Raw genomic sequence first — 22764 nt, 5'->3', positions numbered from 1 at the left:
TTTGAGTTGGTCCTTCCCTGTTAACATAAACTCTCTGCCTCCTAAGGTTCCTATCTGATCTTTCAAGTTGTAGTTGCCCCTTTTATCTCATATAGATAGTTCTTGAAATAGCTTAGTGGTCAAGGCAGACATTTTTTACTAGCTAAGCTAAACTACTGTTTGGTTTTCAAAAGACATCAGGGGATATTTTTGGTTTAAGATTTAAAAATTATCTTACTGCAATAGTTTCAAGGGTTCATATAACCTTCATGGTTCCAGAAAGTCTTCGGTCTGTAAGAATTTGAAATTCTGTTCTACATTTCCCCCCTTTTGATAAGAATCCTTCTATAGGATCCTTGATGAAAATGTTCAATAATTGTAGCTGGACACCATCCAGTTCTTCTGGACTATGACAAAGGAGGCAGTTGCTCATGGAGGCAATTAGCCATACATTCCATATCCTCCTCTTATTCCTGACTCTCCTTCTTCCTTTGTTGCTCCAGGCAAATAGAGACCAATTGTTGTGCTTTAATATCAGCTTATAAACTTTTAAGATCACAGACACTATACAACAAACTAGGAGGTAAAAGAGAAGCACTAAACACATTATTAGGCCAGTTAACTAGGATGTACCATGAAACCATGACCTAAACCCCCAGTCTAAGGAACCAAATCCCAAGCTGTTTTTTATTTAAATTCTGAAGCCGTACACTCCATGAATGCTTCAGGACAAACCAAGAAAAAGCCATAGTCTTGTAGCTCCTTAAATATTTTATTTTGTTGTTGTTTGTTCATTTTGTTTTGTTTTTAATTTTCTTTACTGTGTCTTATTTCAATCAGATAAATAGAAGGAAGAGAGAAAGGGGTGAGAATAAGACAAGATACCTTGCTAGATAGATTTGAACAAAATTAAGCAGGGGCATATGGTTATAGAAATGAGTTGAAGTTATCTGCAAATTTTTTCCACATGAGGCTTTACATTTTTAGTGTCAGGATTAAACAGAATATGTATCAATGAAAGTATCTGTAAATGTGAAGGTGGGTATGAAAATATTACAAACTTTGGTGGTACAAGTAATTTTCATGAGGATATTTTGAGATGGAAACATAAAATGCTTACCAAAGTTTTAAAAATCAGGTTTAAAGAGAATATTAGATATCCTAAAGAGATAATTAGTGTATGTGAAGATCTGAAAAAATTAGGAGAGACTAAGATGATTTAACACATATCCTTAGGATTGGTCTTTAACAGAAGAGAGATGAAACAAAGGTGGGAGAGAAGAAATGTTTAAATAAGAATGAGCAATAATATTCCAGAATTAATAAAGCCATGCATCTTCGTATTCAGCAAGGAGTAAATTCTAAACATGACTAATATAATTATACTCCTAAAAATACTAGATCTCTTACGACTACTGCATATTTTCCATTAACAAGAATCAAAGGAGGTGAGTCTCTGAAAAGATTAATCAGTTAGGCTATCTACTTAAAAGACTGAGTAATTTGACAAAGTAGAAATGATAGAAGACAAAAATAAACAATATATAGCATGAAAAATTTTACATAATTACTGGTACAGGCTAATTAGAATAAAATAAAAAATTGAATTTAGAGTAGACTAGGCTGCAGACATCAATAAAAGAAAGTGTATATAACGCATCAAATATTAGTTTTTTACTAGCTTATGCAAGGTAAGAGTTGAAGCTCATATTCTCGGGGGCCATTCAGGAGCCTGGCTACTTACTTCTTGTGTACTCTCTGCCCACTAGGGTATTCTTGTCATCTCTAGTTAGCTAGTAGAAGAGAAAAGGGTTGGATAAGGCACATTCATTCATTTTTTAAAATGCCTTGGTCTGATAGTAACACACATCTTTTCTGTTCATAGTCCATTAACAAGGACTTGCTATATGTTAGAGCTAGTTTAAGAGAAAATGTGGTCTAGCTCTGTGTACAGGAAAAGAGTAAATAGTTTTCTAGTGAAGAGCAAGTAATCTTTACAACAGAAATTAAGATGAAATAAGCCATTTTGGAGCATGTGTAACATACAAAATCTTACTTCAATACAATAGAAAATCTGAATGGCACTAAAACTGTTACAGATTGAATTCCTATTCAAAATCAAACTAACTCCAGATAGTTAGGCTCAGACAATTTCAGAGATGAGTTCTGTAAACATTCCAGAAACAGCTTCATTCTTTAATCAGTTATTCCGGAAATTAGGAAAAAAAGATGAAACATTCAAGAACTCAATTGATAAGGCTAAGGTAACTCTACAAAAAGGAAAGAAAAATTATAAACGTGTGTAAGTGAGAAATAACATGTTAGCAATCTACAACACAGATGTATATAAATATATATATTAATTATTCACACATCATATTTCATATTCTTTACTCACATGTATGCTTGGTCAGATGCTTTGTGAATTTCAGAATTCCTCAGAACTTCTATAGTATGGAAAAAATATTTAGATGCATAAATCAGCAGGTCTATTTGTCAATTTGATTTTCAATACCATCTAAGCTTACACATGTATATTCTGAACCTTGTTTCTCTCTTTTTTGAGTTTTTTTCTTCCTTAATTCACAACCAAGGCAATAACAATAATTCCTGCTGAAATGGATGTTGTTGTTCTTGTTCTGTGTCGTCTAGTTGATTCTGACCTGTAGCGACCCTGTAGGGGTCAGAATACCTCTACAGTACAGAGTACGACTGCTTCGTAGGGTTTCCAAGACTATAATCTTACTGAAGCAGACTAACACGTCTTTGTTTCACGGAATGGCTGGCAGCCCAGAGCTTAACTTTTCCCATCAAGACTCCTTTCTCAAATGGATACTGATACTGTAATTGAAACCGCTTTTGTGTGCAATGGATACATTTGAACATTATTACATCAAGTAAGAAATGAAAGATACTTCAAAAAGTTGCTCGCTTATGGTGACCTATTATATTTATCTTGATTCTCAATAACTAGGCTCAACGGATTTCGAGCAGACAGGCGTAATGATTTGATTAATAGAATGAGACACGTTATTTATGCTTTAAACAGATGGTTTCATGATTCTCTTTACTTTTGTTTAGGTTGCTTGGAATTAAAGGAAGACACCATTGAAAACCTTCTTGCTGCAGCGTGCCTTCTTCAGCTTCCTCAAGTGGTAGAAGTGTGCTGCCACTTTCTCATGAAGCTTTTGCATCCATCTAACTGTTTAGGAATCCGAGCATTTGCAGATGCTCAAGGATGCATTGAATTAATGGAGGTGGCCCACAGCTACACAATGGTAAGGGCATTTAACATTCCAATAATAGAGCCATATAGAGGTTAGAACAATCATTCTCATGGCACTGAACTACTTCTTTTTTTTTAAATTAGCTTTGTTTGCTTGGCATATTTTTCATTATGGGTTACTGTGGGTCATATTTTATCAATCAAAGTACAAAAAACCTTATATAATAGACTTTATCATTGCTTTATGGTTGGAATTACATTTTATGGGAAATACAGACATAGATATTGATTACGGGGATTTTAAAAGTTGTAAATACTAATTTAACTTCATTGCTCCCACCATGTCTCTCTTTTTATATTCGCTGTCAAGGCTTGCCTTTCTTCCTTTCTTCTGCATTTTTCTCTCAACCTGCCCATTACAGGCTACTATGTTTGGTGTGGTTTGGTCTGCGTAATTCGTGGAGAGAACATTAAATTTTGTTATAGTAAATGTTGAGTTTCAGAATTCCTCAGAACTTCTATAGTATGGAAAAAATATTTAGATGCATAAATCAGCAGGTCTATTTGTCAATTTGATTTTCAATACCATTTCCATAATGGTTTTAAACTAAGTAATTACCACTCAGTAAGTTTTTTAAGTATTCTTAAAATAATTTAAGCCTGTTTTATATTTTATCTTTGAATTTATATCTATCTAGCTAGCTAGGTATTTATTTGAACAGTTTTATTGAGATACTAAAAACCATTGAATTGTACACTTTTAAATGTATCAATTTTATGGTGTATTTTCATTTTATTCTTATACTATCTCTATTCTAGAAAATAATAACCAATTACAATGGTCTCATACTCCTCATATTTCATACCTGAGAGTTAATAAAATGTTTGAGACCAAACCTGTTGTCATCAATTCTGACATATACTGACCCTCTAGGACAGAGTAGAATTATCCCGTAAGGTTTCCGAGGAGTGGCTGGTGGAGTCAAAGTGCCAGCCTTTTGGTTAGCAGTGGAAAGCTCAACCAGTGTGCCACAAGGGTTCCACATTTAATGTAGTCCCTGGCAAATCGCAAGCTCTAGATAAATACTTGCTATTTTTGCTATTGTTATTATTAATGTTCTTGTTATCATTGAAAAAACCAATGGTCAAATATTACAGAACTTTCCCTTTCCAACTCATGGAAAGAATTTTAAAGACATATATCTGCATTAAGCTTTACAGTTGCTATTTATTACAAAGCTCGTATTGTGAAATTAAAAGTTTTCAAATCAATAATGAGAATCAGCCATTTAAAGGTCTTCTAATTGTTATTCTTAGACAGATTTTCAATGTTATTTTCATTTTCTTCTTTAATCTTTTAAGCAGATTAGTAAATTGAAATACAGAAATAAGAGATGCATGACATAATTCTATTGCCAAGTCCTTCTATAGAAATACGCCATCTCAAAGCTCAGTACTACTATTGAAATCATATGAACCACATAAAATCAATGTAAACAAATATTTCATCAACTAAAATATCAAAGTCCAACTGCCGTGATTTAATTATGCATGCCTAATTACAATTAGCAGCTCCTGGCTTAGCTAACTTAAAGAACAATATGCCTCCGTGTCCAGAGGGATAATTGTCCCTTCTGGTTTACTTTGAAATTACTAATTTAGTAATAAAAATGTTTTCCTTGCAGCTGCTTGGGTTGTTCTGCAATTTATTATACCATAGTAACAAATTCTTTTAGAGACAAAAAATATGTATTCTGTAGGAAAATATATTTAAACATAGAATGGTTCTAGCTAAGACAATCAACATTCTAAACAACTGTCTTAAATTATTTTTGAGACTTTGACTGTATTATATGTCCTGTCATGTTGACTGAAATTTAAGCGATTTTTTTTTTTTTTAAACATGAAGCTCTAGTATTCTCCTGATGTTCATGGGTCACTATTTTACTCCAGAAAATTTACTGAGCAGTTGTCTTACAAGAATTCTATTTTTCCTCAGTTCATCACCCTAAAATGAGTGTTTTGATCTGATGTTATAATTCCTTGCTAATCAGGCACATATCCTCGTCTAATCTATTCAATATTTAACTTCCTTAGTTCTTTACTTGATTTTAAAAGTTCAGATCTTAATTTGCTGTTTATATGCCCTGTTTATATGCTTTGCTATCTTTCCTTTGGAAATCTCACTCATTTATATGGCTTCAGCTACTGATTTTGTATGGATTATTCCAAAATTTATTCAGGAAATGTGACCCAGCTAGACAGTGGTTCATGTGTAAGATACTGAAAAATTTTGATAATAAGCTCAATATGAGGCAGAATATATTCTAAAACTTTAACATGAATTTAGGCTGCAAAAATACACGGATGGTGTCCAAACAGTCCCATTCATGGAAACAGTCCCATTGTACTCCATTGGCATTATAAGGCTTATTCTTAATTCTGGGCATCAGATTTTAAATGCAGTAGAGAGTGACAAACAAATAGTTAAGAGCAATAAAAAAAAATTTTTTTTTTTAATGAATAGGATGGTAAATCTCCTATAATCATGATATAAGAAGAAATGTTGAGAAAAAAAAAAACTGGTTGCTTATAAAAAAAAGTTGCTTACAGAGGAATAAAATTGGGGCATGACAATAGCTGTCTTCATGTATATGACAGAATGAATTTGTGTTTAAAGCAATAGCGTTTAATTGTTTCTAGCTCTCTTTTCTTATTTTTAGTAGTGTAATCTTCTATCAGAAGAAAGGCCTGGAATCTACTTCTTAAAATCAGCCAATAAAAATCCTAGGGATCACAAAGTTCTGAGGCACAAGCTATCATGGGGATGGCACAGAACTGGTCAGCACTTCATCCCTTTGTGTATGAGGTCAGCATGAGTCAAGGCCAACTTGATGACAGCTAATAACAGGAAAAATTCTCTGTTTAAGCATTGTATGAAAGCACAGCTTTAGATTTAATTTGCTTTAATTGAAAAAGGATGGAAAATCCAGCATGTTTTTCCTGTTTTCCTGATTCTCTTAGTTATCTAGTGCTGCTATAACAGAAACAACACAATGGATGGCTTTAACAAACAGAAATTTGTTCTCTCACAGTCTAAGAGGATAGAAGTCCAAATTCAAGGTGCCAGCTCCAGGAGAAGTCTTTCTTTCTCTGTAGGTTCTGGGGGAAGGTCCTTGTCATCAATCTTTCCCTAGTCTAGGATCTTCTCAGCTTGGGAATACTGAGTCTGAAGGACACTCTCTGCTCCCTGCTCTTCTTTCTTGGTGGTATGAGCGCATCTCTGCTCATTTCTTTCTTTCATACTCAAAAGAGATTGACTCAAGATACAACCTAATCCTGTAAATTGTATCCTGCCTCATTAACATAAGTGCCCCTAATCCTGACTCTTTAACATCATAGAGGTAGGATTTACAACACATGGGGAAATTATATCAGATTAAAAACGAAGGACAATCAATACTGGAAATCATTGCCTAGCCAAGCTGACACACAATTTTTGGGGGACACAATTCAATCCATAACACTGGTCTTTTTTTATTCTCAGATTGTCTATTTTGACTGAAAATCACTTCTACTCTTTTGTAAAGTGAGCTCTAATTCTCAAAGAAAATCCTGCCTAGAACTGCATTTCTCAGAAATCTGTATGGTTCTGTGTTGAAATTTGTCAATAAGGGATATTTATGTAAGATACTGAAAAAAAGGTGGCAAAAAAGAAGAAACCATTATTTCTCTTGTAGTTGTAGGCAGATATCTAGGCAAATGAAACGGTGAAAAATTATGCAAGAGAGCTCTTGACAACTATTTGCTTCACTTCTCTAGATTGAGAAGGTTGATTGGAGCTTTCTGGAAGTTCTTAAGGAATGCAGCAGCTTCCAAGAGTATTTTTGAGACTATATCACTTTAAACTGAAGGCTGTGATCATTAGTAGAGACTTCCGTGATCTTCATTCTTAATGCCCCTTCAACAGTTTTTTAAGCCTCCAGTTCTCTCTCCACTAACTATGGTTGTGAGAACACAGGGAGCTTTGTTTTCCTGACCCAATCCTGACTTAAGCACCTACCAAAAGTAACAGGCTGCACATCCGTATTCTGATACGCCCAGCCCTCCACATACAGTTTCTAAACTGCTAGTTGATCAACACGATGAGAATAATTAATATCACTGAACTGTACATGTGAAAATTGTTAACATGTCAAAAATTTTATTGCAAATATATTCGTTGCTGTGTTTTTTTAAGTGCAGTTGAATTGGCCTGACCTACAGTGACCCCATGCACAACAGAATGAAACACTGCCCGGTCCTGTGCCATCCTCACAATTGCTGCTACTTATAAGCCCATCTTTGCAGCCACTGTGTCAATCCATCTTAAAGAGGGACTTCCTCCTTTTCTACTTTACCCAGCTTGATGTCCTTCTCCAGGGCCTGGCCCCTCCTGATTGCATGTCCAGAGTTTATTAGACGAAGTGTCACCATCCTGGCTTCCAAGGAGCACTCTGGCTGTACTTCTTTTAAGACAGACTTATTCTTCTTTTGGCAGTCCATGGTATATTCAGGATTCTTTGCCAACACCGTGATTCAGATGCATCAGTTCTTCTTCTGTCTTCCCTATTCATTGTCCAGGTTTCCCATGCATATGAGGAGATTGAAAATACCATGACTTGGGTCAGGCATACCTTAGTCCTCAAATGATATCTATGCTTTAAAGAGGTATTTATCACAATTAAAAAAAAAAAAAAACGGGATTGATCTGCTTACTTCTTTCTGAAGTTTTTTTTTTTTTTAATTTTTATTGAGCTTCAAGTGAACGTTTACAAATCAAGTCAGTCTGTCACATATAAGTTTATATACACCTTACTCCATACTCCCACTTTCACTCCCCCTAATGAGTCAGCCCTTCCAGTCTCTCCTTTCGTGACAATTTTGCCAGCTTCCAACCCTCTCTACCCTCCCATCCCCCCTCCAGACAGGAGATGCCAACACAGTCTCAAGTGTCCACCTGATACAAATAGCTCACTATTCATCAGCATCTCTCTCCTACCCACTGTCCAGTCCCTTCCATGTCTGATGAGTTGTCTTCGGGAATGGTTCCTGTCCTGGGCCAACAGAAGGTTTGGGGACCATGGCCGCCGGGATTCCTCTAGTCTCAGTCAGACCATTAAGTATGCTCTTTTTGTGAGAATTTGGGGTCTGCATCCCACTGATCTCCTGCTCCCTCAGGGGTTCTCTGTTGTGCTCCCTGTCAAGGCAGTCATCGATTGTGGCCGGGCACTAACTAGTTCTTCTGGTATCAGGATGATGTAAGTCTCTGGTTCATGGGGCCCTTTCTGTCTCTTGGGCTCATAGTTATCATGTGACCTTGGTGTTCTTCATTCTCCTTTGATCCAGGTGAGTTAAGTCCTATTGATGCATCTTAAATGGCCGCTTGTTAGTATTTTAGACCCCAGATGCCACATTTCAAAGTGGGATGCAGAATGTTTTCACAGTAGAATTATTTTGCCAATTGACTTAGAAGTCCCCTTAAACCATGGTCCCCAAACCTCCGCCCTTACTCCGCTGACCTTTGAAGCATTCAGTTTATCCCAGAAACTTCTTTGCTTTTGGTCCAGTCCAGTTGAGCTCACCTTCCATGTATTGAGTATTCTCCTTCCCTTCACCTAAAGTAGTTCTTATCTACTAACTAATCAGTAAAAAACCCTCTCCCACCCTTCCTCCCTCGCCCCTTGTAACCACAGAAGTATGTGTTCTTCTTAGTTTATACTATTTCTCAAGATCTTATAATAGTGGTCTTATACAATATTTGTCCTTTTGCATCTGACTAATTTCGCTCAGCATAATGCCTTCCAGGTTCCTCCATGTTATGAAATGTTTCACAGATTCGTCACTGTTCTTTATCGATGCGTAGTATTCCATTGTGTGAATATACCACAATTTATTTAGCCATTCATCCGTTGATGGACACCTTGGTTGCTTCCAGCTTTTTGCTATTGTAAAAAAAAAAATTTTTTTTTTTTTAAACAGAGCTGCAATAAACATGGGTGTGCATATATCTGTTTGTGTGAAGGCTCTTATTTCTCTAGTGTATATTCCGAGGAGTGGGATTTCTGAGTTGTTTTTTTTTTTTTTTTTTTTATGGTAGTTCTATTTCTAACTGTATAAGATAACGCCAGATAGATTTCCAAAGTGGTTGTACCATTTTACATTCCACCAGCAGTGTATAAGAGTTCCAATCTCTCCACAGTCTCTCCAACATTTATTATTTTGTGTTTTTTGGATTAATGCCAGCCTTGTTGGAGTGAGATGGAATCTCATCATAGTTTTAATTTGCATTTCTCTAATGGCTAATGATCAAGAGCATTTTCTCATGTATCTGTTAGCTGCCTGAATATCTTCTTTAGTGAAGTGTTTGTTCATATCCTTTGCCCACTTCTTGATTGGGTTGTTTGTCTTTTTGTGGTTGAGTTTAAACAGAATCATATAGATTTTAGAGATCAGGCGCTGGTCGGAGATGTCACAGCTGAAAATTCTTTCCCAGTCTGTAGGTGGTCTTTTTACTCTTTTGGTGAAGTCTTTAGATGAGCATAGGTGTTTGATTTTTAGGAGCTCCCAGTTATCTGGTTTCTCTTCATCATTTTTGGTAATGTTTTGTATTCTGTTTATGCCTTGTATTAGGGCTCCTAAGTTTGTCCCTATTTCTTCTTCTGTGATCTTCATCATTTTAGTCTTTATGTTTAGGTCTTTGATCCACTTGGAGTTAGTTTTTGTGCATGGTGTGAGGTATGGGTCCTGATTCATTTTTTTGCAAGTGGATATCCAGTTATGCCAGCACCATTTGTTAAAAAGACTATCTTTTCCCCAATTAACTGACACTGGTCCTTTGTCAAATATCAGCTGCTCATATGTGCATGGATTTATGTCCGGGTTCTCAATTCTGTTCCACTGGTCTATGTGCCTGTTGTTGTACCAGTACCAGGCTGTTTTGGCTACTGTGGCTGTATAATAGCTTCTGAAATCAGGTAGAGTGAGGCCTCCCACTTTCTTCTTCTTTTTCAGTAATGCTTTACTTATCCGAGGCTTCTTTCCCTTCCATATGAAGTTGGTGATTTGTTTCTCTATCACATTAAAAAATGACATTGGAATTTGAATCGGAAGTGCATTGTGTGTATAGATGGCTTTTGGTAGAATAGACATTTTTACTATGTTAAGTCTTCCTATCCATGAGCAAGGTATGTTTTTCCACTTAAGTATGTCTTTTTTAATTTCTTGCAGTAGAGCTTTGTAGTTTTTTTTGTATAGGTCTTTTACATCTTTGGTAAGATTTATTCCTAAGTATTTTATCTTCTTGGGGGCTACTGTGAATGGTATTGATTTGGTTATTTCCTCTTCGATGTTCTTTTTGTTGATGTAGAGGAATCCAAGTGATTTTTGCATGTTTATCTTATAACCTGAGACTCTGCCAAACTCTTCTATTAGTTTCAGTAGTTTTCTGGAGGATTCCTTAGGGTTTTCTGTGTATAAGATCATGTCATCTGCAAATAGAGATAATTTTACTTCCTCCTTGCCAATCCGGATGCCCTTTATTTCTTTGTCTAGCCTAATTGCTCTGGCTAGGACTTCTAGCACAATGTTGAATAAGAGCGGTGATAAAGGGCATCCTAGTCTCGTTCCCGTTCTTAAGGGAAATGCTTTCTGGCTCTCTCCATTTAGAGTGATGTTGGCTGTTGGCTTTGCATAGATGCCCTTTATTATGTTGAGGAATTTTCCTTCAATTCCTATTTTGATGAGAGTTTTTATCATAAATGGGTGTTGGACTTTGTCAAATGCCTTTTCTGCATCAATTGATAAGATCATGTGGTTTTTGTCTTTTGTTTTATTTATGTGGTGGATTACATTAATGGTTTTTCTGATATTAAACCAGCCTTGCATACCTGGTATAAATCCCACTTGATCAGGGTGAATTATTTTTTTGATGTGTTGTTGGATTCTATTGGCTAGAATTTTGTTGAGTATTTTTGCATCTATGTTCATGAGGGATATAGGTCTATAATTTTCTTTTTTTGTAATGTCTTTACCTGGTTTTGGTATCAGGGAGATGGTGGCTTCATAGAATGAGTTGGGTAGTATTCCGTCATTTTCTATGCTTTGGAATACCTTCAGAAGTAGTGGTGTTAACTGTTCTCTGAAAGTTTGGTAGAACTCTGCAGTGAAGCCGTCCGGTCCAGGGCTTTTTTTTGTTGGGAGTTTTTTGATTACCGTTTCAATCTCTTTTTTTGTTATGGGTCTATTTAGTTGTTCTACTTCTGAACGTGTTAGTTTAGGTAGGTAGTATTTTTCCAGGAATTCATCCATTTCTTCTAGGTTTGCAAATTTGTTAGAGTACAATTTTTCATAATAATTTGAAATGATTCTTTTAATTTCATTTGGTTCTGTTGTGATGTGGTCCTTCTCGTTTGTTATTCGGGTTATTTGTTTCCTTTCCTGTATTTCTTTAGTCAGTCTAGCCAATGGTTTATCAATTTTGTTAATTTTTTCAAAGAACCAGCTTTTGGCTTTGTTAATTCTTTCAATTGTTTTTCTGTTCTCTAATTCATTTAGTTCAGCTCTAATTTTTATTCTTTGTTTTCTTCTGGTGCCTGATGGATTCTTTTGTTGCTCACTTTCTATTTGTTCAAGTTGTAGGGACAGTTCTCTGCTTTTGGCTCTTTCTTCTTTTTGTATGTGTGCATTTATCGATATAAATTGGCCTCTGAGCACTGCTTTTGCTGTGTCCCAGAGGTTTTGATAGGAAGTATTTTCATTCTCCTTGCTTTCTAAGAATTTCCTTATTCCCTCCTTGATGTCTTCTAGAACCCAGTCTTTTTTCAGGAGGGTATTGTTCAGTTTCCAAGTATTTGATTTCTTTTCCCTAGTTTTTCTGTTATTGATTTCTAGTTTCATTGCCTTGTGGTCTGAGAAGATGCTTTGTAATATTTCGATGTTTTGGACTCTGCAAAGGTTTGTTTTATGACCTAATATGTGGTCTATTCTAAAGAATGTTCCATGTGTGCTAGAACAAAAATGATACTTTGCAGCAGTTGGGTGGAGAGTTCTGTATACGTCAATGAGGTCAAGTTGGTTGATTGTAGTAATTAGGTCTTCTGTGTCTCTATTGAGCTTCTTCCTGGATGTCCTGTCCTTCTCCAAAAGTGGTGTGTTGAAGTCTCCTACTATAATTGTGGAGGTGTCTATCTCACGTTTCAGTTCTGTTAAAATTTGTTTTATGTACTTGCAGCCCTGTCATTGGGTGCATAAATATTTAATATGGTTATATCTTCCTGGTCAATTGTCCATTTTATCATCATGTAGTTTCCTTCTTTATCCTTTGTGGTGGATTTAACTTTAAAGTCTATTTTGTAAGAAATTAATATTGCTACTCCTCTTCTTTTTTGCTTATTGTTTGCTTGATATATTTTTTTCCATCCTTTGAGTTTTAGTTTGTTTGTGTCTCTAAGTCTAAGGTGTATCTCTTGTAGGCAGCATATAGATGGATCATGTTTCGTTTTCCAGTCTGAGACTCTTTGTCTCTTTATTGGTACATTTAGTCCATTTACATTCTGCGTAATTATAGATAAGTGAATGTTTAGTGTTGTCATTTTGATGCCTTTTTATGTGTGTTGTTGACAATTTCATTTTTCCACTTACTTTTTTGTGCTGAGACATTTTTCTTTGTAAATTGTGAGATCCTCATTTTCGTAGTGTTTGACTTTATGTTTGTTGAGTCGTTACGTTTTTCTTGGCTTTTATTTTGAGTTATGGAGTTTTTATACCTCTTTGTGGTTACCTTAATATTTACCCCTATTTTTCTAAGTAAAAACCTAACTTGTATCCTTCTATATCGCCTTGTATCCCTCTCCATATGGCAGTTCTATGCCACCTGTATTTAGTCCCTCTTTTTGATTATTGTGATCTTTTACATATTGACTTCAATGATTCCCTGTTTTGAGCATTTTTTTCTTTTTAAAATGAATCTTAATTTGTTTTTGTGATTTCCCTATTTGAGTTGATTTCAGGATGTTCTGTCCTGTGACCTTGTGTTGTGCTGGTATCTGATATTATTGGTTTTCTGACCAAACAATTTCCTTTAGTATTTCTTGTAGCTTTGGTTTGGTTTTTGCAAATTCTCTAAGCTTGTGTTTATCTGTAAATGTCTTAATTTCACCGTCATATTTCAGAGAGAGTTTTGCTGGGTATATGATCCTTGGCTGGCAGTTTTTCTCCTTCAATGCTCTGTACATATCATCCTCCCATTTCCTTCTTGCCTGCATGGTTTCTGCTGAGTAGTCTGTACTTATTCTTATTGATTCTCCCTTGTAGGAGACCTTTCTTTTATCCCTGGCTGCTTTTAAAATTTTCTCTTTATCTTTGGTTTTGGCAAGTTTGATGATATGTCTTGGTGTTTTTCTTTTTGGATCAATCTTAAATGGGGTTCGATGAGCATCTTGGATAGATATCCTTTCATCTTTCATGATGTCAGGGAAGTTTTCTGCAAGCAGATCTTCAACTATTCTCTCTGTATTTTCTGTTTTCCCTCCCTGTTCTGGGACTCCAATCATATGCAAGTTATCCTTCTTGATAGAGTCCCACATGATTCTTAGGGTTTCTTCATTTTTTTTAATTCTTTTATCTGATTTTTTTTCAGCTATATTGGTGTTAATTCCCTGGTCCTCCAGATTTCCTAGTCTGCATTCTAATTGCTCGATTCTGCTCCTCTGACTTCCTATTGAGTTGTCTAATTCTGTAATTTTATTGTTAATCATTTCTGAATGCTGTCTCTCTGTGGGTTCTTGGAACTTAATAATTTTTCCACTATGTTCTTGAATAATCTTTTTGAGTTCTTCAACTGTTTTATCAGTGTGTTCCTTGGCTTTTTCTGCAGTTTGCCTTATTTCATTTCTGAGGTCATCCCTGATGTCTTGAAGCATTTTGTAAATTAGTTTTTTTATATTCTGTATCTGATAATTCCAGGATTGTATCTTCATTTGGGAAAGATTTTGATTCTTTTGTTTGGGGGTTTGTAGAAGCAATCATGGTCTGCTTCTTTATGTGGTTTGATATCCACTGCTGTCTTCGAGCCATCACTAAGATATTGTAGTGATTTATTCTATATTTGCTCACTGAGTCTTATCTTGTTTTGTTTTCTTTCAATATATGTAGATGGGCTACTAGATTGAGCTGTCTTGATTTTTGTAGCCCTTGAGTCACTTATGACCTATTACCAGCTGGTTTGGGCTGTTACCAGATATATATGCCTGAGTCCATTCACTATTCTTGAGTAGAATCTGATTTTGGGTCATCAAGTGTGTGATGCATGCTGTCACCTATCCACCTTGAGAAGTAGTGGTGATAGTTGTGTGCACCAGATTCTAGTAGTAGCTGGGGTTCACACTCCGGAGGGGGGAAGGATGCTAACAGGCTTCCCCCAAGTGTCAGTGAGGTAGGTGTGTCTCTATTCCTAAAGCACCTTGGTGGGTGGGCTCTGCAGCTGTACCTTAGGCCCCCAGTGCAAGTACCTTTACAGATTGGTAGGTGTCACCCTCCTTAGACCCCTAAGGCAGGAGGCTAGGTGGTCTGGGGGGAGCTTCAGCCCTCAGTTCCCTGTTGTGGGTCAGTGAGGGCTCTGTTGAATAAGCAGAGATATCAGACCTGGGAAACTTGTCTTTCCAGTAAATCCGCTAAAACAAATGCAGTCAGATCCCTATCAGAAATGCTTTTACATTATAATAGCCACCTTGTTCCCTGTAGGGTTGAAAGCCGGAGACTGTGGATCACATATGCTTGGCTGGAGTTGGTTCTGTGTTTTTAGTCCAATTAGGGAAGAATTTTTGGTCCCTGGGTTTTTTTGTGGTTGTTTCTCTCAGGCCAGAAGAATGGGTTAGGAAAAGACCAAAAAAAAAAAAAAAAAAAAAAAGGAGAATCTGCGGAGCAGTTCTCCCTCTGGCTCAGGAAATTCCAATGTTAATGAAGCTGCCTGGGAAGGGGAGGGGAGTGTTCAGAAAACTAGGAGAGAGTAAAAAAAAAAAAAACTAGGAGAGAGTAGCACCCCGCAATATGGACAAAGTTACTTATCTTGGTTGGGATGACTGTTTTATCTGAGATTTCCCAGGGGCACGTCGCCTGTGTGCGCTGGCTGGGTAGAGATTGCCCCCAAAGGTCAGGCCCGAGTCCCGTGCTTGCGCTGTCTCAGAAGCCACTGTCAGTTCCTCTGCTGCTAGTCCAAAGCCCAGTGTCAAGGTTCCGCTGCTGGGACGCCGCACTCCCAGCTCCAAAACCAGTCACTGCCTTCCGGGGACTTCTCCTCCCACCAGCCGCGTCACTGCGCCACCTGTGTGGACTGGCTGGGCCCCCTCCCAGGGTCAGTTCAGGGGGGTAGGGCTGTGCCCCTTGTTTACGCCGTCACAGGATGTTGTGTTCAACTCCCCTGCGCCCAATCCAAAGCCCGGCGCCAAGGTTGCCTGACTGGAACGCTGGTTCCAGGCTCCGAAAACAGTCTCTGCTTCCCCATAGTTGTTTGTTCTCGGTCTCTGTTACTCAGGTCAACTCTTTAAATCTGTGTTTGTTGGTCAGGGTTCGTAGATTGTCATGTATGTGATCAATTCACTTGTTTTTCCGAGTCTTTTTTGCAAGAGGGATCCGAGGTAGCGTCTACCTAGTCAACCATCTTGGCCCCCTCCTCTTTCTGAAGTTTTGCTGTGCACTCCATTCACTAGTATTTTACTTGTAATATTTGTATTATCTGAGATCTGTGTTATCTAAATCTAAATAACCTCTCAATTTCCAATTTAAGTTCATCCATGCCAAAGAAATACTTCAAAACTTTTCTGACTTTCTACCCCTCCTTAGGGCTATGTGATGTCATTATAAATTTCCTTATGTAACTTAATATCTTTTTACGTCTTTGTGACTGGTCTTTACAATGATCTTACAAATTTTTTTATGACAGAGACCAAATCTTCTCCGTTAAATTTGTTTTGTACCAATAAAGTGTCTAGATCATTTCCTTGCATTCCACATGAGTTCACAATATGTAGTAATTAATTCTCATATTTCCCTTGAATGTTCTTTTAGAATTATTAGTCTCAGCACCTCTGCATTCACTGTTTCAACACGACTCCATATGGCTTGCCTTTGGCTTTCTTTCTAGTCTCATGTCCTGCCATTATTTTCTCTCTTCACACAGTTCCAGCCACACCGACCTTCTTGATGTCTTTTAACTAAACCAAAAATCAAACCCTGTGCTGTGGAGTCTATTTCAACTCATAGGAACCTATGGGACAGAGTAGAACTGCCCTGTAAGTTTTCCCAGGCTGTAAATCTTTATAGAAGCAGCCACATCTTTCTCCTTGGAGTGGCTGGTGATTTCTAACCACTGGCCTTTTGATTAGCAGCCAAGCACTTTAACCACTGCACCACCAAGCATAATTCCAGCTAAGGACAGTTGCACTTGCTCTTTTTTCTCTCTGCCTAAAACTATAAAATCAAATAATTACATGCCTCTTCCCTTGCCTCATTTAGATTTCTGCTCAAGTCACTTCCACAGAGATTTATTCTCTCAACATTCGACATAAATTGGAACTATCTTCAAAACTCTCTATCCCCTTACACTGCTTTACGTTTTTAGAGTACTTATTAGTTACTGACTTTATATTATATATTCTGTTGTTCTTCTTGTTGTTGTTGTCTATTTCTCCCATTAAAGTAGTAGTTCTTTAGTAGCTATATATATATTTAACTTCTATATATTTATGTATATATTTAATTTCTGTATGTCAAATACCCTGATCAGTGTCTACACATAATGTTCATTATTGAATGATTGAGTGAGTGTTGACTACTGTTTACCAGAAGCTGTGCTATGAACTGGAGCCCTGGTGGCACAGTGGTTAAGAGCTACAGCTGGTAACCAGAAGGTTGGCAGTTCGAATCCACCAGCCACTCCTTAGAAACCCTGTTGAGCAGTTCTACTCTGTCTTCTAGGTCAAAATGAGTTGGAATTGACTCAATGGCAAGGGGTTTGGTTTGGCACTAGGTATTGGGTATACAATGGTGAACGAAATAGACATGAGATTATTTTTAGAGTTCAAGTGAATATGTTGAATGCAAATAAATGATCTTTATAAACCATCATTATATGTTATACATACATATATAAATTATACACACATGTATATATGTGTGTGTGTGTGTGTGTATGTGCAGGTATAGTAAATGCTAAAAAGAAAAAGAAAAATTAGCAGATAATATGAAAGAGTAAGGGACCCTGTTGGCTCAGTGGTTAAGTGCTCTGCTGCTAACCAAAAGGTTGGTGGTTTGAACCTACCAGCTGTGCCATGAAAGAAAGATGTGACAGCCTGCTTTCCTAAAGATTACAGCTTTGGAAAACCAATGGGGCAGTTCTCTTCTTCCCTGTAGGGTCACTATGAGTCAGAATTGACTCCACAACAATGGGTTTTATTTTATGGGTTATGGAAGAGTAAGCCAGGGAAACCCTCTCTAAACAATTAATGCTTATACTGTGATATAAAGGATAAAGTGGAAATGGTTAGGTGAAAACTTGGGGAAAGAATGTTCATGACAGATGGAAATGGATGTGTCAATTATCTGAGATAGGAAAGAGCTTGTTCTGTTTATAAATATTCAGGTGTGATGGGTTGGTGGAGAAGGAAACAGAGTGGAGTAAGTAATGAGGCTGGAAATTTAGACAGAGCCAAATTATTCAGGGCTATGGAGATTTTGCTAACACTTTGGATTTTTATTTTGAGTGTAATGATATACCACTGAATGTTTTTGTATAAGTAGTAGCCAAGATTTGGCTTATTTTAAAAAGAAAAGGGGAAAAGAGGGACTGAAAATTGAGGCTAATACTTCACTTAGAGGCTGTTACAGTAGTCTGGGAAAGATAAAAAAGGCATCTTGAAGTAGGCTGATTTCAAAGGAGATGGAGAGAAATAGACTGACTCAAGATATATTCTTAAAGGCACAAAAAATAACATTTATTAATGAATTGGATATAGAAATGAGAGAGAAAATACTGTCTTTCGTGACTTGCAGATTTTTGTCCACTGAAAACCACATTACAGAGTTGGTTAAAATCAGAGCAAGATCACATAAAACTCATTTATTCTTTAACTATTTAATCATTGTTATTGAAACCCTCCTCACAATGTGTACCCAAGCTATACCACATTATATATGGTATGTTTTCCTAAATGAGGTCTTTTGTTCTTCCTCATCCTATGCTTCTCTTCTTGGTTAACAGTATTTGGTCTTTTCATAAGACATTACTGGGGCTCATCTCTAAGTACCACCAGGTTAGATTTCATATGTATTGCATATGAAAAATATAGCACAGCTGGCTGATTTTGATCTGTGAGTTTTTGTACCCTTAGCTCAACACAGGGTCCTGGATCACCTTCTCTAAGTCTGCAAAGCATGGAATTTAGAACTTGACCTAGATTTCTAGATAAGTAATAAAATGAAGAGTTCAGAGTTAGGTCTCTAAGCCTAAATGAAGAAATATAGTAAAAGGTAGTCAAGTCAATAAGTTAGAAAATAAAAATTTGAAAACTAAGAGAAGCTAAAGCCCAAGGAAGTTGAAAGAAGCTAAAATGAAAGACTGGAGAACTTTGATGAGCTGAGTTTCAGCATCCCCTGGAATAGGTGTAAATAAAGTGGCTAAAAGAAAGTCAAATTATAACAAACGATAGCATGAAAGAACCTTAAACCATACTAATGTTTTAAAATATTTGTTTCTTTCTAGATTTTGTGTCTTGAAGGCACATGATGATGATAGATACGTAGGTAGGTAGGCAGGTAGATAGATTAATAGACAGATACAGGGAAAGAAGCCTCTAGCTTCTGCAACTGCATTTAAGTTTGACACCTAAGTAGCAGCTCTACTGATGGCAATGCTTATCACTGCTGGTGCCGGTAGTGCCATCAGATAAGTGTTTGGTATATCATCATGCGTTCAGCTAGGTGTTAAACATTATTATTTATTTATTTATTTTTCAAAATCACTAAAAAGTGTGAGTTATTATATCCATCCCACAAATTATAAAAATATGATTCAGGAATGTTAAATAATTTACACAAGAACAAAAGATAGAACATTCTAGAATGGGGACTTTCTTGTTCCAAATTTCATGCCCTAACCAACATGCTAAATGAATTAACAGTGATTTTATTGTACCCAGTAAATAAATCCCAAGCCAGATTTCTGCTGTCATTAACACTTAGAGACATCCATTGTTATAAATCTAAAACATAGATGAGACCGAAGGACTCCACAAACACTTTGTTCCTCAGCTTTCATTTCCCTGTTCATTTCACTCTCACTTTCTGCCAAATGCTTTGAGCCTGGCTTATAACATTTCACAATGTTTATGCTGGCGGCAGAAGTGGCAATAGGACTGGTTAGAGGCAGAGGTGTTCAGTCAGAGGCCTTGGAAAGCAGAAGACTCATAACAGGAGTATAAAGCCCTCTGGAGTCAGTGTTTGCTTTTAAGACTAGCTGCCCTTTCAGAGCCTGGTAGCACGAAAAATCCTATGAGTTGTTCACCTGTCCTTCAGGTCCATTAAAACGATGCCTGAGAAAGAGACCAAGTTTTATTTATGTGGTTTCTGTTCATGGTCTTGAAATCCCTGATATTTCTCATGAATTCTAGCTAGGAGCATGTTTTTAATCTTTACCAATAACTCTTTTAAATAAACCCTAACTTAGAATTTGCTTTGAAGAAGAAATGGAATTTAACTTTAAATTCCTTTGTTTTTCCAAGTCATCACAGTAAAGTTTGCTTCACCCATATTTTTTTCAGGACTAGTAAGTGATAACTTAGCACTAAAATTTGTTTTGAATTTTGCCTTATTTGTTTTCTTTTATTTATTACACTGTGTGTTCCTTTTTTAAGTGTGTCAAATGTCATGGTCTGAATGATTAGTTTACTAAGTTAGTGTATAAAACAATGTCAAGTTGAAAATTAGTAAAATGTGGCCTTTCAGAAACTCTCTGTAAGTTGATAAGAAATGAAGGCATGAAGGTGGGTACGATGAGTGGTTTGGATAACAACAGCTATTGATGGTTAATGACCAGAAGCATGTGGAAGCCTGGGTAGAAAGGAACCTCTTTTTGTTGTGTACTTTTTTGCTGTTTATTTTCCCTCTTAATCTGCTCTGTTCCCCAAATTAGACTGATTACTCCTTGCAAACAGTTCTTGTTCTGTTCTAAATCACAGTCATTAGTAAAATTCTATACTGCCGAGTAGCACTTGAAGTTGTTTTGAGGGAAGAGGTTAAAAAAATTGACTTCCTTGTATTGAATATGATGCATAAATAGCATATTCAGTATACACTGTGTACGTTGATAGCAGTAAGCAACACACAGTAATGACTCTATGCACTGTGTAAGGTCCCTAGGTGGTGCCAGAGGTTTGCCCTTGACCACTAATCTCAAGGTTGGTGGCTTGTCCATAAAAGAAAAGGCTTGGTGATCTACTTTCTTTAAGAGTATAGCCAAGAAAACCCCATGCAGCAGCTTACTCTGTAACACATGGAATCTCCGTGAGCTGGAATTGACTGGACAGCAATTACTAATAACAGCATTCACTGTGTATTAGTAATGTGACTTTGTAGAACATAGCAGTTGTCAGGTTTCTATAAAATCATCACAAATGTGTATTCAAGACGATTTCAAAGACTGAATAAGCATAATCACAGAGTGTTCAGTGAAAATAATAGTTTTTTTAAGGATGTCTTTTAGACACAGGGGCCCTGGTGGTGCTCTGGTTAAGTAATCAGCTGCTAACCACAAGGTCGGCAGTTCGAATCCACCAGGCGCTCTTTGGAAACTCTATGGGGCAGTTCTACTTTGTCCTATAGGGTCGCTATGAGTTGGAATGGACTCGATGGCAAAGGGTTTTTATTTTATTTTTTAATTTTAGACAGTTTATTTCTTTTACTCTAACACTGTTCAAATATGCCTTGACTTCAGTTTCTTATACCTCTACTGGAGAATATTCGATTTTAAGGAATGCATCGTTCTTTTGTTTTAGTTGATGAAGATGATGATGTTGTTCTAATTAAAAGCCATTGTGTTCATTTTAAAGGTTCTTTTATCTGCAAGGTTTAATTTCATTTTCATTTCCTCTGCTGTACTATAAAGAATGAAATATAACAAACAGCTGTATAAAGCTGTACCACTCATAAACACAAATCTGTTATTAAATCTGATGACTTTCTCTCCTATCTTCCAAGAGATTTCAGTTCTTTGTAGAGGAACTGTACGTCACAAGTTGATGTTGTGGCAGCAACATTAGGAACAAAGTTACAAGGAGCACTAATGATGTAAACTATATTACTATACTACAAGCATATATTTAAATGATTTTCACAGTAATTTGTAAGTGGTTTCTGTTTAATGGTTTTAGTCATTTCATGGATAGAATTCCCTTCTGTGATAAGTAATGTTCCTACATTATTAGAATTGTTCAAAAAGTGCTTCTTACCTGATGTCAGCAGGAAGAAAAGCCAGGAAATTTCTGGTGACAGGGCCTTTTTCAGTTTGCAAAGCACCGTACTTCAGCAAATGAAATCAATAATATGGTTTTATCCAAATAAGAAAATTTTCTGATATTTATGGGTATGAAAGTTTCACTTTTTCTTATAATAATTTTCATGCCATAAACTAATCCTACAAAAGATTTATATTTGCTGATGAGATAATGACTCACATATTATGAAACTAATTTCTTTTTATGCTTTCCTTTTAGATATTTCTGTGATGACATTACTTCGTTAAGGACTATACTTGTGCTTAAAGGTCTTTAACGGTGTTATTATTATTATTTTTTTTTTAGAGAAATAAAAGTGAAATCAATTATAGTTCAAAAGAAACATGATAAATCAGCCTTTGCCTGAGGGGAACACCAGTCTGCCCTTTGTGCACAGGACAGAGTGAAAATGGGGCTGATAATCTCCTTAAAGGATTGCTTTCTTAAATCCATTGTGCAACCTTATAAATCTCAAGGAAAAAAAACTTGTAATAGGGCATCAGATGCCCCCCTCCCGATTTATTCTAAATACATTAAAATTATGCATAGAGCTAATTACGTGGTCTCTGAGGGAACAAACTACACCTGATTTATTCCCTGGTGCACTCTTAGTGCTTAGTACAGCACTTTTTCCCAGTTTAGGTTTATAATAAATGATCATTGACAGAAGTATTAAATGAATAAATGCCTATAATATTAGTAATTTGAAGTACACTATTCAACAAGTTTAAATGAAATATTCCTAACATCAATAATTGGAAATAAAATGTTTTATCCATATCCCTCTGTATGTGTAAGTAGATGGAAATATAGTCTGCTTTTATTTGTCATAGCTCTTTATTAAAATGTAATTATAAATACCCATGAATCTATGATCTTAATAGTTTATTAACTTTCTTATCAGCTATTTTAAAACTGTTTAACATGGTGTATTATATTCCATCTACTATGTATATATATATTTTTTAATTAAAA

General features: G+C 36.3%; 1 protein-coding gene across 2 annotated transcripts in view; it reads left to right on the top strand.

Annotated features, from left to right (window-relative positions):
- KLHL1 (kelch like family member 1) overlaps positions 1 to 22764 on the top strand; it is a 474296-nt gene that overhangs the window by 209023 nt on the left and 242509 nt on the right. For both annotated transcript variants that reach the window (XM_049853061.1, XM_049853060.1), the window contains one exon: positions 3061 to 3257. In XM_049853061.1, coding sequence (XP_049709018.1) covers positions 3061 to 3257 — 197 coding nt within the window. The remainder of the gene's footprint in view (positions 1 to 3060; positions 3258 to 22764) is intronic.

This window comes from Elephas maximus, chromosome 14, assembly GCF_024166365.1.
Source record: "Elephas maximus indicus isolate mEleMax1 chromosome 14, mEleMax1 primary haplotype, whole genome shotgun sequence".
Classification (NCBI taxonomy): Eukaryota; Metazoa; Chordata; class Mammalia; order Proboscidea; family Elephantidae; genus Elephas; species Elephas maximus.
This window is presented reverse-complemented; position numbering and strand designations above follow the sequence as displayed.